Source organism: Ammospiza nelsoni, chromosome 8, assembly GCF_027579445.1.
Source record: "Ammospiza nelsoni isolate bAmmNel1 chromosome 8, bAmmNel1.pri, whole genome shotgun sequence".
Classification (NCBI taxonomy): domain Eukaryota; kingdom Metazoa; phylum Chordata; class Aves; order Passeriformes; family Passerellidae; genus Ammospiza; species Ammospiza nelsoni.
Window position 1 is genome coordinate 39,204,020 of NC_080640.1, and position 13,087 is coordinate 39,217,106.

The 13,087-nt window shown below is 52.5% G+C and overlaps 1 protein-coding gene across 1 annotated transcript in view; it reads right to left on the minus strand.

Moving 5' to 3' along the window:
* Positions 1–238: 238 nt before the first annotated feature.
* UNC5B (unc-5 netrin receptor B) overlaps positions 239–13,087 on the minus strand; it is a 60,103-nt gene continuing 47,254 nt past the window's right edge. Inside the window, exons 5-17 of the mRNA XM_059477484.1 lie at positions 12,502–12,682; positions 11,412–11,579; positions 10,588–10,752; positions 9,894–9,926; positions 9,211–9,405; positions 8,316–8,711; positions 7,681–7,768; positions 7,430–7,598; positions 6,691–6,924; positions 5,346–5,495; positions 4,303–4,467; positions 4,014–4,213; positions 239–2,942 (exon numbers count right to left, since the gene is read on the minus strand). Coding sequence (XP_059333467.1) covers positions 2,777–2,942; positions 4,014–4,213; positions 4,303–4,467; positions 5,346–5,495; positions 6,691–6,924; positions 7,430–7,598; positions 7,681–7,768; positions 8,316–8,711; positions 9,211–9,405; positions 9,894–9,926; positions 10,588–10,752; positions 11,412–11,579; positions 12,502–12,682 — 2,310 coding nt within the window. The 3' untranslated portion in view covers positions 239–2,776. The remainder of the gene's footprint in view (positions 2,943–4,013; positions 4,214–4,302; positions 4,468–5,345; positions 5,496–6,690; positions 6,925–7,429; positions 7,599–7,680; positions 7,769–8,315; positions 8,712–9,210; positions 9,406–9,893; positions 9,927–10,587; positions 10,753–11,411; positions 11,580–12,501; positions 12,683–13,087) is intronic.

Genomic DNA, 13,087 nt, shown 5'->3' on the forward strand with positions numbered 1-13,087 from the left:
ATGAGATTCATGACTTCTTTTAGCCTTCTGTCTGTATCCTTTCTGTATTTTTTAATATAATATAGTATCATAAAATAATAAATTAGCCTTCTAAGAACATGGAGTCAGATGCATCATTCCTTCCTTCACCTGGGAGCCCCACAAATACAAGAGAGGGATCCCCAATCCCTGCAGAGGCCAAACCCAGCAGGGATGGTGAGTGATGAACAGCAGAGTGACAAGCAGATTAAGCAGATGGTTTCCTTTTTTTTTTTTTTTTTTTTTTTTTTTTTATTATTAGACTAGGAAATATAATTTATTGCATAAAAATTAATTTGTTACAATAGGAATGCTAAACTTTATTTACAGTTCTTTAGTTTACAGAACAAACAGACGAGGGTTTAGAGGAGACGCCACCAGGCCCATCCCCTGGACATATAAATATGGAAAACACATTTTTGGGGCAAGAGATGGACACTGCCAGACCATGGGAATGCCTTGGCTGGAGGAGCCCCTGGGAGGTGTGGAGGAGCTGGCACCCACGGAGATGGAGATGGAGATGGAGATGGAGATGGAGATGGAGATGGAGATGGAGATGGAGATGGAGATGGAGATGGAGGCAAACCCTGCATCCCCCTGCCCTGCTCCTGCTGCTGGTCAGAGAAACGGGGAGCAGCTCCCCAAAGATGCACTTCAGCCAAGCCAGGGCGTGCTGCCTGCCCAAAGGAAGGGGATCAGAGACGGAGAGGGATGGAGAGAGGCACCCACGGGCAGGACGGACAGACAGACACACACATCCCAGCACGGTGATCCGCGGAGCAGAGAATGGGAGCCAGAGAGATTCCCCGGTGACCTGAGGGAGCTTCTCATCCCTCAGAGAGCCCCGTGGAGCTGAGGAAGGAGCCCTGGAGACCACGGGCAGCTGGATTGATCCACTGAGTGTTTACTGCTCTCCAAATCTGCTTTTCCTTCCTTAGCTCAGAGGGTCTCAGAATTGGTCAAATGCAACCCAAAGGATGGATAAACCCCTTCTCATGTGGCACAGGAGCTCTCCCAGCAGCAGTTTTCCCACCCAGCACAAGGGGAAAAGATCCCTTCTCTCCCACAGCCTTGAAACCCAGCAAGAAGTGAACCCCAGGGACCCTGAGACAAGCAGGGAGCAGCTCAATGGTTTCCAGCAGGGCCTCGGGAGCTGCCCACAGGAAAGCTGTCCTGTCCCAGCTAATACTTCCACTGTCATGCTGTCATGCTCCTAATACTTCCACTGATGGAGAACCCACAGCCTGGCAGTGTGACCTAGTCTAATCCTGAGCTTACCACCCCCTTCCTATCTTTATTTTTTTTTTTTTAACAGACAAATTTCTAAGATACAGCACTCAGTGAGCAACTATTTCTACCTGCAGGCAACCTAAATGTTTTACCTTCATCAAGACACCATATCTGAGTGAGGAACCTCGTTCCTGCCCACCACTGGCTTACTTTCCACTCACCCCACAGCTTCCCCATTGTTACAAAAAACCTGTTCCAGGGAAAGACAGGAGCTGCAGTGAGGGATGGAAACCTGAGCACTCCTCATGTGAAAATGCTCAGCCTGGTTGGCAGCTTGGGAATACCAGAGCATCCCTCCCTGAATCCGTGCTGGAATACTGCATCAAAATCCAGGCAGGAGCGCAGGGACCTGAAGTGGAGGCAGTTTAAGTGTCCACATCCCAGCCTGCCAGCCCCTGCTCTCCCCTGACCCCTCCACACCCATTTATCACCTCCCTCTGAGCCCCAGCCCAGGTTTGGGGTGCCCACTGCAAAACCCTGCTGGGTTTACATCTCCCCCTTTAGCCTCGAGTCCGGAGGTTGGTGCAGGACTGAAATCTTTGGTTTGTACTGAACCTGTGTAAATGAAGGCGTAGCCATCCTAAAAAGCTCCCCCAAACCATGCCAGGGAAGAATTCATTAAAAATACCCAGATCTGGATGCACTCTGCCCACCCTGAACCCTAAACCCAGGGCAGCATCCCTCCTTGCAGGTGGAGTGGGACCTGTCATTCCCACTGGAAAAGGGAGTTTGCAAGGACAAAAGCCTTGGGAAGGGTCTGAGCCGGCCCTGAAGCACAGGGGTGGGGAGGCACTTCAACCTCTGGACTCCCTGGGGGTCCCAGGACATGTAAACATGTTTTCCTCAACGTGGATCACACGCTTTTCCCTACAAAAGTGTGTCCATTGAAATCTCTCTCTCTGCCACCCCGACCACAGCGACGCTCTTGCTCTCACACACCAAAAAAAAAAAAAGAGATTTATAAATCTGTCTTTTTTTTTTCTTTTTTCTATATTTTTTTTAAAAAGGACACATCCAAAGATCTGGATAATAAATTATTTGCGTTTCCTAAGAAACTCTTTTTTTTTTTCCTTTTTTTTTCTTTCCTATTTGCCTCGTTAAGCTGCCTGAAGCCTTTGACAGAAGTTAAGCCTGGATTGTATTCATCTCTTCCACGCAGAAATGCTATTAATGGAGGAGGAGGAGGAGGAAGGGAACCCAAAAAGAAGAAGGAAAAGGAAAGCCCCCATCCCATTGACTCGAGAAGCCCTAATTCCTCCCCGTGCCACGAGGAGGAGGAGGAGGAGGAGGAATGCTGTGTAACACTTGGATTGCTTGTAAACGCTGAGGACGGGTCTCTAAGGCTGACAGTGGTGCAGGAGAGGTGCCCTCCCCGCTCAGGACGGATGTGCCTCCCCCTGCCACGGGGGGAGGACCCTTCCCCAGCCCCTGCTTCATCCTCCTGGCCCCCCAGGCGTGGGGAGCAGCATCAGCAGTCCCCCTCCGTGGCCATGACCACCAGCATCTCGCTCTTGCCCATCTCCTCTAAGGCACTGGCCAGGGTGTTGAGGTCGCCGTCGTCCTGGTGCTCGGCTTCCCACAAGTCCAGGAGCACGCCCGTGGGGCTGGCTTTGGTGGCAAAGTAGTTCAGATACCTGAAAGGGAGAAGCAGGAGAGGGTTGGGCTGCTGGGGTGCCCCTTTGGAGGTGGCAGGAGGGAGGATGCTGGATTGTCACAGATGTTTTATGGAAAATCCTTTCCTTAGGATTTTTCCTCCTGACAAGCTGAGAGGCCTCAGGAACAAAATGTAAACAATGGTTATCTGCTGTTGTGGAATGCAACAGGTACATCTGTGATTAGTTATATAGTTGTTTCTAATTAATAGCCAATCACAGTCCACCTGTCTCAGACTCTCCAGCTTTTGTTATACATTCCATTCTTCACCTTTCTGTTCAAGCCTTCAGATGAAATCCTTTCTTCTATTCTTTTAGTATAATTTTAATATAATATATATCATAAAATAATAAATCGAGCCTTCTAAGACATAGAGTCAGATTCTCATCTCTTCCCTCTTCCTGAGACCCCTGCGAACACCACCACAGTGAACCTGTTTGGAACATGAACTTGGATGGAAACGCTGCAACGTGAATGCCAAAGCCCTGGAGAGACTGTCTGCAGGTTTTAGACAGAGCTGGCATTCATGCAAAAGCAATGTAAGCTTTGCTTTGGTGAAATGACCCTTTCTCCCTTAGATCCTGGGGTGAAACCAGGTGGGAACGGCACAGCCATTTTCCCAGAGAAACAAGGGCCATTCAAAGTGACAGGAGATGCAGGACTGTGGCACAGATGGATGCCAGAATTGTTTAGCTTGGAAGGGACCTTCAAGATCATCTAGTTCCAACCTTTCCAAGGTGCTCCAAGCCCTGTCCAACCTGGATTTGAACACTTGCAGGCATGGGGCAGCCACAGCTTCTCTGGGCACCCTGTGCCAGGGCCTCACCATCCTCAGGGGAACAATTCCTTCCCAATATCTCATCTAAACCTCACCTCTTTTAAAATTTAAAATCATGTGACAAGGATAGAGATGGATATAACTATGCAGAGCTACGTTCCCATTTATGGGTGGACCTATACAGCAGGACACAACCCCTCTGGATGTCTGCAGCTGGCAGGGAGCACAGAGTGAGGCCTCCCAGCTGGGGCAAGCAAAGCCTGGGGACACCCACCGGTCCATGGAGAGCTTCTGGGCGAGAAGTCTCCAGTCGTTGCCCCTGGAGTTGGGAGCATCCAGGCTGTTGCAGATCTTCTGCCGGATGGAGAGGGGGATTTTGAAGGCGTAGGGTCCCACCTGGGTGGTGGAGGTGGAGGTGGAGGTGGCGGTGGCACCGCTGTGGTGGGAGCGGAGGGTGTCAGAGGAGCTGCCGTGCTGGAAGAGGAAGGACAGGGTGAGATGTTGCTGAAATGTCCCAGTGTGTCCCCTGGTGCCTCCACCCCTCCCCTCCCCCCTCTGCTCACCTCTCCCAGCGTGACGTGGAGCTGGAAGATCTGCCCCTCCCCTTCCACCTGCCGGACGCAGATCTTGCAGGTGAGCTCGGTGGAGGCCTGGCTGTACCTCTCCAGGGTGAAGGTGCAGTGCAGGGCTCGCTGGCTGCCGCTCCAGATGTGGTAGAAGGGGATTTCCTGTGGGCCAACAAAGCACGGGCTCAGCCGGGGCTCCAGCAGCTCCCGCCTCCTCCAGCCACCCCGTGAGGGGTGAGGTGGGACAGCAGGACCTTGTGGGAATCCATAACATCAGAGGGTTTTGGGAAAGCTGCAGAAGCAGGCCTCAGAGACAGCAGAACAGTGATTGGAGCTCAGCAGCAGCCATGAGATAGGTCAGCAGAAAATGATATAAGAAGTAGAAAAGTAAGGACAAAGTAAGGTCCGTGTATTAAGGTGTCTAGAATAGCCAATATTCTTGTCTAGAATAACTCCCTAAGCTGCAGAAGAGTATATCTAGCTATATCTACTTTTCTAGTATATCTAAAGACATTAGAAAGTTCTGAGCATAATAATGGAGCCCTGTGCGTTGTGTTTGAAGGCTCACAAGCAGGTATTGTATTTGAAATAAGCAAACATTGTTTAACCAAAGGTACATGAGTTTATGGTGATTGGATAGAACTACTGTCAATATAGAATACTATACGGATATAAATACTGTCAGTGTGCTTTTGCTTTGTGTGATTGGTCTAAAAACTTTTAAAGTGAGTTGTAACATTAAGTTCTTGGTCTGCTGCTGGGGATGTGAGCTGGTGGCATCTTCCCATTGTCATAACCACGTAATGAGGCTGATGCTGGAAAATCAAACAGCTCAAGGCATATTCCTAGCAGTTTTTTATTTGTACAGAGACCCCAGCCAGCGACAGACCTCACAGAGAGCATCCCACCAAAAAGAGCAGGAAACCAGTCCCCTTTTTCCTCTAACCCTTTGGGGGACAACTCAGCCCCAGAGCCCCGTGGTACCTGGCTGAGATGGAGCTCCCAGTGTGGCAGCCCAGCTGCCCCAGGCCAGCCCTCACCTGGTACTTGGCCAGCAGCTTGCTCCTCCACAGCGCGTGCGGGATGTCGTGGATGGAGAGGCGCAGGTTGTGGTAGCTGTCCTTGAAGGGCAGGGGCTTGGGCTCCTCCAGCAGGTACCCTCCCAGGGTCCTCTCCAGCTCCAGCACCTCCTGTGGGCACCACGACAGGCAGGCTGAGAGCCAGCAGAAGGGCAGGGGCTGCTCCTCTGCCCAGCTCCATGCCCAAAGCCAGGATGGATGGGGGAGAGGAGCTGCCAAGAAGAGACAGCATGGAGAACAGCTTTTGCCACCCCAAAAGAACTTGCCACCTCATCTCATACACCAGCCCCACCTAAAACTTGAATTTCCTAATGTGAGCATCCATAAATGACTCCTTGGAGAAGACAAGGCTCAGGCACTCCTGACCTGACTCCTGCCACTCTATCTGCTTTTAACACCATTCCTTCATCACACCAGCAGCCTTTAGGAGAAAAGGGCAAGCCAGGAGGCAGAGCCCTGCCTGCATCCACACCTAGAGGCACCACATCAATCCCAACAGGATGCACTGGACAAGTCACAGGGAACCAAACAGCCCCAGCACTGGTGGGTCCAGGCAGCCAAAGCATCCAAACTCCAGCTTCCCGTGATGCACTCAATGTTATCTATGCCACAAAACCTGTTGCAGACATCTTTTATAAAAAATCCCTCCTTAGGATTTTTCCTCCTGAGAAGCTCAGAGGCCTCAGGAACAAAATGCAAACAATGGTTATCTGCTGCTGTGGAATGCAACAGGTGCATCTGGGATTGGCTCATGTGGTTGTTTCTAATTAATGGCCAATCACAGTCAGCTGGCTCAGACTCTCTGTCCAAGACACAAGCCTTTATCATTCTTTCTTTTTCTCTTCTTAGCTAGCCTTCTGATGAAATCCTTTCTTCTATTCTTTTAATATAATTTTAATGTAATATATATCATAAAATAAAAAATCAAGCTTTCTGAAACATGGAGTCAGATCCTCGTCTCTTCCCTCATCTAAGAACCCCTGTGAACACAGTCACAAAAACCCTTCCAGGGCAGGGAGAGCCATGGATCCCTGCAGGATCTATAAAAACCTGGCCATCAGCAGCCAAACCTCTCGTGTAATGCCTGCAGGAGGGGTCCCAGCAGAGGAGCTACACAACACCCTCCCTGTTTCCTTCAGAGAGGACAAGGAAGGACAGGCAAAACAGTAAACACCTCATTATTTCACTGTGGTCACTTTGCAGGCAGTTGCATCAGGTTGGCTGCTCCCCAGGGCCAGGCCACCCTGAGAGGCACCAGGCAGCATCCTGCTGCCAGCACAAACAGCTTTGGGAAGGGGATATTTACCTTCAGAGCATCTGGCGTGTCCTCCAAGCAGTAGACCTTGAGGCTGTACTCCAGGGAGGTGCAGACAGTGGGAGCAAAGATGGCCAGCTGCAGCCTCTTGATGGCTGACCTGGAGTAGGACTCCCCCACAAAGACATAGGTGCCAAGCTGGTCCAACAAAATGTGGCAGGACTTGGCTTCCAGCTGGCAGTAGCAGGGAGTGTTGAGGGTCTCCTCATCCAGGGTCACAACTTCCTACAGAGATGTTGCAGACAACTTTTATGAAAAATCTTTTTCTTAAGATTTTTCCTCCTGAGAAGCTGGGAGGCCTCAGGAACAAAATGTAAACAGTGGTTATCTGCTGCTGTGGAACTGGAATGCAACAAGTAGATCTTTGATTAGCCCATGTTAGATATTTGTAATTAATGGCCAATCACAGTCAGCTGGCTCAAACAGAGAGTCCGAGACAGAGCCTTTGTTATCATTATTTCTTTTTCTATTCTTAGCCAGCCTTCTGATTGAATCCTTTCTTCTATTCTTTTAGTATAGTTTTAATGTAATATATATCATAAATAATAAATCAGCCTTCTGAAACATGGAGTCAGATCCAGTCTCTTCCCTCATCCTCGGACCCCTGTGAACACGGTCACACAGAGACACCAAGATTGACGGATGTTGAGGGATGTCAGCTCATCATCCAAGGGGCTGTGCCTGCCCTCCAAGGTCTCTGCTGGCTGCAGAGCCTGGGTTGCCCCCTTACCTCCCAATTTCCCTGGTGGGACTGTGTTTTCAGCTGGTAGATCCAATCCGAGGAGGCGACATCGGCGCAGTGGGGAATGGTCAGGACCACGGGGCGGCACAGGAGCAGCCCCGTGGGCCCACAGCTCACTGCAGGGCTCAGCACGGTCTGTGTGCCCTCAGAGGGCAGCCTGGGGAGGGACAGGGACACCGTTAGACAGGGAACTCCGTGGTGGCCAGCGAGGAGGGTGGGTGGCCAGCGGGGTGACTTACAGCGCGGTCTCAGCCTTGTTGAGCACCAGGTACATCTCGTAGAACTTCCCCTGGGGGATGGCCCCGTGGGGCACCAGCAGGCTCACCCCTGCAATGGCACACACGGGGCTCAGTCACGGGCAGTGAGGGACAAACCATCCTCCACCCCAGCCAGAGAGCACAAGGAGAGCAGGGAGCCAGGGCAGCACGGAGAGGAACACCTCCAGGTCACAGAAACATGGAATGCTTTGGGTTGGAAAGGACCTTAAAGATCATCCAGCACCCTGGCCTTGGGCAGGGACACCTTCCACTACACCAGGTTGCTCCAAGCCTTGTCCATCTTGGCCTTTCACACTTCTGGGGATCCAGGGGCACAGCTTCTCTGGGCTGTCCCATGCTTGCAGGGATGAGCCAGGCCAAAGCTTTTCCTTCACTAGGAAGGAAAATCTTAATCTTTGGGGGTTTTTGCAAGGTGCTGGCCCTGGATCAATGGCAGGGAAAGACCAAGGCAAGCCCAAGGAGGCTGTAACCTCCAGTCTGAGATGCCTGGCTTGGGAATGGCTTTCTGCCTTCCTTCCCTGAGCCACAGCAAAGGGTTGCTCACACAGGGACAAGATGATGGTCCAGCAGCCACACAATCCCAGCCAGCAGCTTACCTGTGCCTGGCACAGTGAGCCTTCCTCCCAGGTAGCCAAATGTGCCACTGGCACTGTAGCCATGCTCCCGGGGCAGGCTGAGGAGGTGCTGGGAGCCCAGGCCTTTGCTCCTCACGTTGGCAAAGTGGCCGTCCCTGGCCATGTCCCCAGGGTAGGTGCCGGTGGCAGGGACCCCCCCCAGCAGGTCTGTGCCATCGTGCAGCCCTGGCGAGGAGGAGGAGGCGGTGGAGGAGTTGTAGACCTTGATCTTGAGGCTGGGCAGGGGGTCCAGCAGGGGGGAGTTGGTCATGGGGATCTTGTCAGAGGAGTCCTGCAGGGCGTACATGGGGCCGCGGTACACGCCCGCGCTGGCCGTCAGGTCCGGCTGCATGGACGGGTGCAGCAGCTGGGGGTTGTCTGCAGGGACACCAAACACAGGTGGGGGATGAAGACAGAGGTGGAAATAAGGGTGTGGAGAAGTACTGCTTGAGTAGGAGACATCCCAGAATCATTTGGGTTGGATGGGACCTTCAAAACCATCTCATTCCAAACCCCTGCCATGGAACACCAGACCAAGCTGGTACAGCAGCTGGGGGTTGTCTGCAGGGGCACCAAACACAGGATGAAGACAGAGGTGGAAATAAGGGCACGGAGAAGTACTGCTTGAGTAGGAGACATCCCAGAATGGTTTGGGTTGGTAGGACCTTCTCATCTCATTCCAAACCCCTCTGCCATGGGGCACCCGACCAAGCTGCCCTGATTCCCACCATCAACACCTGACCACTTCCACTTCGGCCTTCAAAAGTCAGTATATTCCCTTGGGAAAACAGGACTGGGAGCCCAGTGAGGATCCACCCTCTCCTGTGACTTTGTTTCTGCTGGCCCTAAGGCTGGTGAGGACCTCCATGGCTCTTACCATGCCGGGATGTCTTGAAGTTGACGGGGTGGAAGCCCCCGGTCAGCGCGGCCGAGGAGTCGGTGATGTCCGTGTCGAAATCCCGGCGTCTCCTCCGGTACACCACCACCCCCACGGCCATGAGGATCACGATGAAGACAAAAATGGCCACCACCAGCCCGGCGTACAGGGCCACATCGCCCGTGGCCTCCAGCACTGAGGGGGATTAAAGACATGGAGGTGAAAAAAGGGGCAGCAGGAAAGCGCATCAAGACCCGCCATCGCTCCCCAGTCCCACCACTGACTCAGGCATGGGTGGAAGGATGCTCCCTGGGCCTGCTGGAAAGGCTGGCAAGAGGATGGAAAGTGTTTTCTAAGAGTGGGAAGTCAAGAGCAATGCCAGAGAATGAGATGGAGGTGAAGCCCTCAGATCTTTGGAGGACACCTGGCCACAGCTCATGGAAACTTCACCTGAGCACCAAGGGTCTCAGAAACGTTGGGTTTATGAAGGTTCATGAAGCTGTGAGAAACCCTCACATCCTAACAGGACAACCCACAGGAGTTTTAGAGTGGGCTTTAGCTGTTCCATCTTCCCACCCTTTCCTCTCCCAGCTGCCAGGGAATCCCTACCATGAATTCAACAGAACAAAACCACAGGAACAAACAAACAAACAAAAAAGAATGGCCATGAAATGAGCACTTACGGTGGCTTTTGGGCTCGTTTAGAATTCTTTTATCTGTTAGGAAAAACAAAGTTAGAAAAGAAAAAGGTGAAGGTGATGATGGGGATGAGATGAAACAGAAAGTGAGAGGTAAGCCAGCCCAGGGTGGGGGGTGTGGGAAATCAACATCATTCCCTGGGGCATTCCAAAACCCAGGTAAAAGCATGGTGACAAGGACATCCCCGTGCCCAGGCAGTAAAGGGGACAGTGGTGTCACACAGCAGCAGGTGGCAGCATTGGCTGCCTGCAGCATGCCCACTCACAGGTAGCAGCGTCATTATCATTATAGATTTATTTCTCAAAAAAACACCTCCAGAACTCCCAGCAGTGAGCCAGGGGAGGTGTTTTCATGGTGTGGCTGAGAAACCCCTCCTGTTGCCCTGCCTACCCACAACCAGCTTTATTCCAGCAGAGACCGCAAACCTACAGTGGCGGGACAGGGGCCTCAATGCCAGCAGCACATTCAGATCCCCCAAAATCCCCAATATCTCTTCCTCCAGGTAAGAAATAACTCTAGAAGGGGCAAAATATGCCCCTTAAAACTCAGGTGGCAGCAGCTACTCCATCAGCTTGGAGGCACAGCCAACCAAGCGTGGCCAATGTCAGAGCCCCACAGGCAGAGTGGCATCCCCTGTGGCACGTCCCCATGCCCGTGGGCACCCTCCTGGGTACTCACTGTGCAGGCAGAGGCCGTCAGTGCAGTTCTTGGAGTCCAGCAGCACCCCGCTGCAGTCCTTGCCGCCGTTGCGGGGCGCGGGGGCCGCACACTCGCGGCTGCGCCAGTGGGTGCACTCGGTGCTGCACGCCGACCACTTGCTCCACTCTGTCCAGGCACCATCCACTGTGGGCACAGACACAGCAGGGTCAGAAAAACCTTCCCCCTTTGGGGAGTGCTATCCCAGTGCTCCTCAAAACCAGCTTGTTCCAAGCCCCTGCCATTGGCAGGGACACCTTCTACCATCTCAGGCTGCTCCAAGCCCCATTGAACCACTGACCATTTGCTCCACTCCGTCCACGCGCTGTCCACTTCAGGGTCAGCAAAACCTTCCCACTTTGGGAAGTGCTCCTAAAGAGCAGCTTGTTCCAACCCCCTGCCCTGGCAGGGACAGCTTCCACTATCCCAGGGTGCTCCAAGCCCCATTCAACCTGGCCTTGGGCACTCCCAAGGATCCAGAGGCAGCCACAGCTTCTCTGGGCAATCTGTGCCAGGGCCTCCCCACCCTCACAGGGAAGAATTTCTTCCCAATATCCCATCTAATCCTGCCCCTATGAAGCCATTCTGAATCCTATCTGTGTGCAGCCTTTCTCTGTTGTGCTGCCACTCCAGGCCCCTGTAAATAAACTCCCTCCATGTTTCTTGTAGGTTCCCTTGAGGTACTGGAAGGCTGCAATTAGATCACCTCAGATCCTTCTCTGGTCCAGGCTGAACAATGCCAACAATCCCAACCACAGCCTGGGGCACAGGCAGCGTGGGCATGGCCTTTCCTGAGCCCTGCTCACCTGGGCAGAGGGTGGTGCAGGTGATTTTCTGGAAGGGCTGCCCATCGCAGAAGGAGCCGCCGTTGAGGGGCGCGGGGTTGGTGCAGGTCCGCGTGCGCTTCTGCCAGCCCCGGCCACAGCGGTTGTTGCACGGAGACCACTCGGACCAGGTGGACCAGCCACCATTCACTGCAGAGGAGAGGGGCAGAGTCAGCTCTGGAGCCCAATCCATCAGCTAAGCCTCAGGCTGGAGCTAAGCCTTGAGTTCTTGTACCTTCAGTGACCCCCTGTTACAGCTCAGCCTCGTGAACAGCAAACCACAAAGTTCCCTCTTGTGTCACCACCCTGTGCCCGAGATGCTCAAGACTGCTTTGGTCCTTTTTCCACTTGGCAAATATTTTTTGTGTCTGGCCCTGAGGAGATCTTTGATTTCATAGCAAAGTTCAGCCAAGTACAGCTTTCCAGCTGCTTTGAGAGTCAGAGCAATCCATCTGGATACAACCACCATCCACCCTCCCACCTGTTGCAGACAACTTTTATGAAAAATCCTTTCCTTAGGATTTTTCCTCCTGAGAAGCTGACAGGAGTCAAGAACAAAATGTAAACAATGGTCATCTGCTGTTGTGGAATGCAACAGGTAGATCTTTGACTGGCCCATGTTAGATGTTTGTAATTAATGGCCAATCACAGCCCAGCTGGCTCGGACAGAGAGCTGAGCCACAAACCTTTGTTATCATTCCTTCCTATTCTATTCTTAGCTAGCCTTCTGATGGAATCCTTTCTTCTATTCTTTTGGTGCAGTTTTAATGTAATATAGATCATAAAATACTAAATCAGCCTTCTGAAACATGGAGTCAGATCCTCGTCTCTTCCCTCATCCTCAGACCCCTGTGAACACGGTCACACCTACCCAGTTGAGAATGCTCGGAAACACCTCCACCCCTCCACCTCAAACCTCTCCTTACTGCCTTGGAAGCCATTGGAGGCTCCTGTTTTGCAGATATTGGTTATCACCATGCACTAATTCCCTCCTAGCACTCCCAGAAGTGCCCATAGTCCCCCCTGGCTTGGGGGCACAGCCAGCACCAGCGGTCCCCTTGCGGGCCGGTACCGTAGACGATGACGGCGGCCGTGGTGCTGCGGCGCTTGGCCACGATGTTCTTGGCCATGCAGGTGTAGTTGGCAGTGTCCAGCAGCCGGGCCTGCTTGATGATCAGGTTGTGATCAATGGTGATCAGGAAATTGGTGTCCTGGCTGGGATCGATGACGTCCTCGTTCCTCAGCCACTCCACCTGGCATGAAAGGAAGGGATGGGGATTAAGCCATGACCAAGATCAAAGTCCTCAGCACTTTAACCACTGAGTGGACAATCTTGCCTCTGACTAGGTTTATTTCTCCTGAAAACTGGGCCAAACCAGGCCTGACTGGGGCATGTTACTGGTGTTTTGGCCAAGGATGAGACACTGTGGCTCCCTTCAACACACAGCTCCCAGCAGCTGATGGAGCTGTGGGCAAGGAAAGCTCCACTACCATGGCAGGAAAACCCATTTGGACTGATTTTCCCAGCCCTCCACTCCCACTGGTGACTGCTCCCATCAAGACAACGCCCTGGGTGCCTCCTTGTCAAATCTTCCCTCTGAGGCACCTCAGGAAGCGTGGGAGAGGGTGCTGCCCAAAATAAACCATTTTGCTGAATG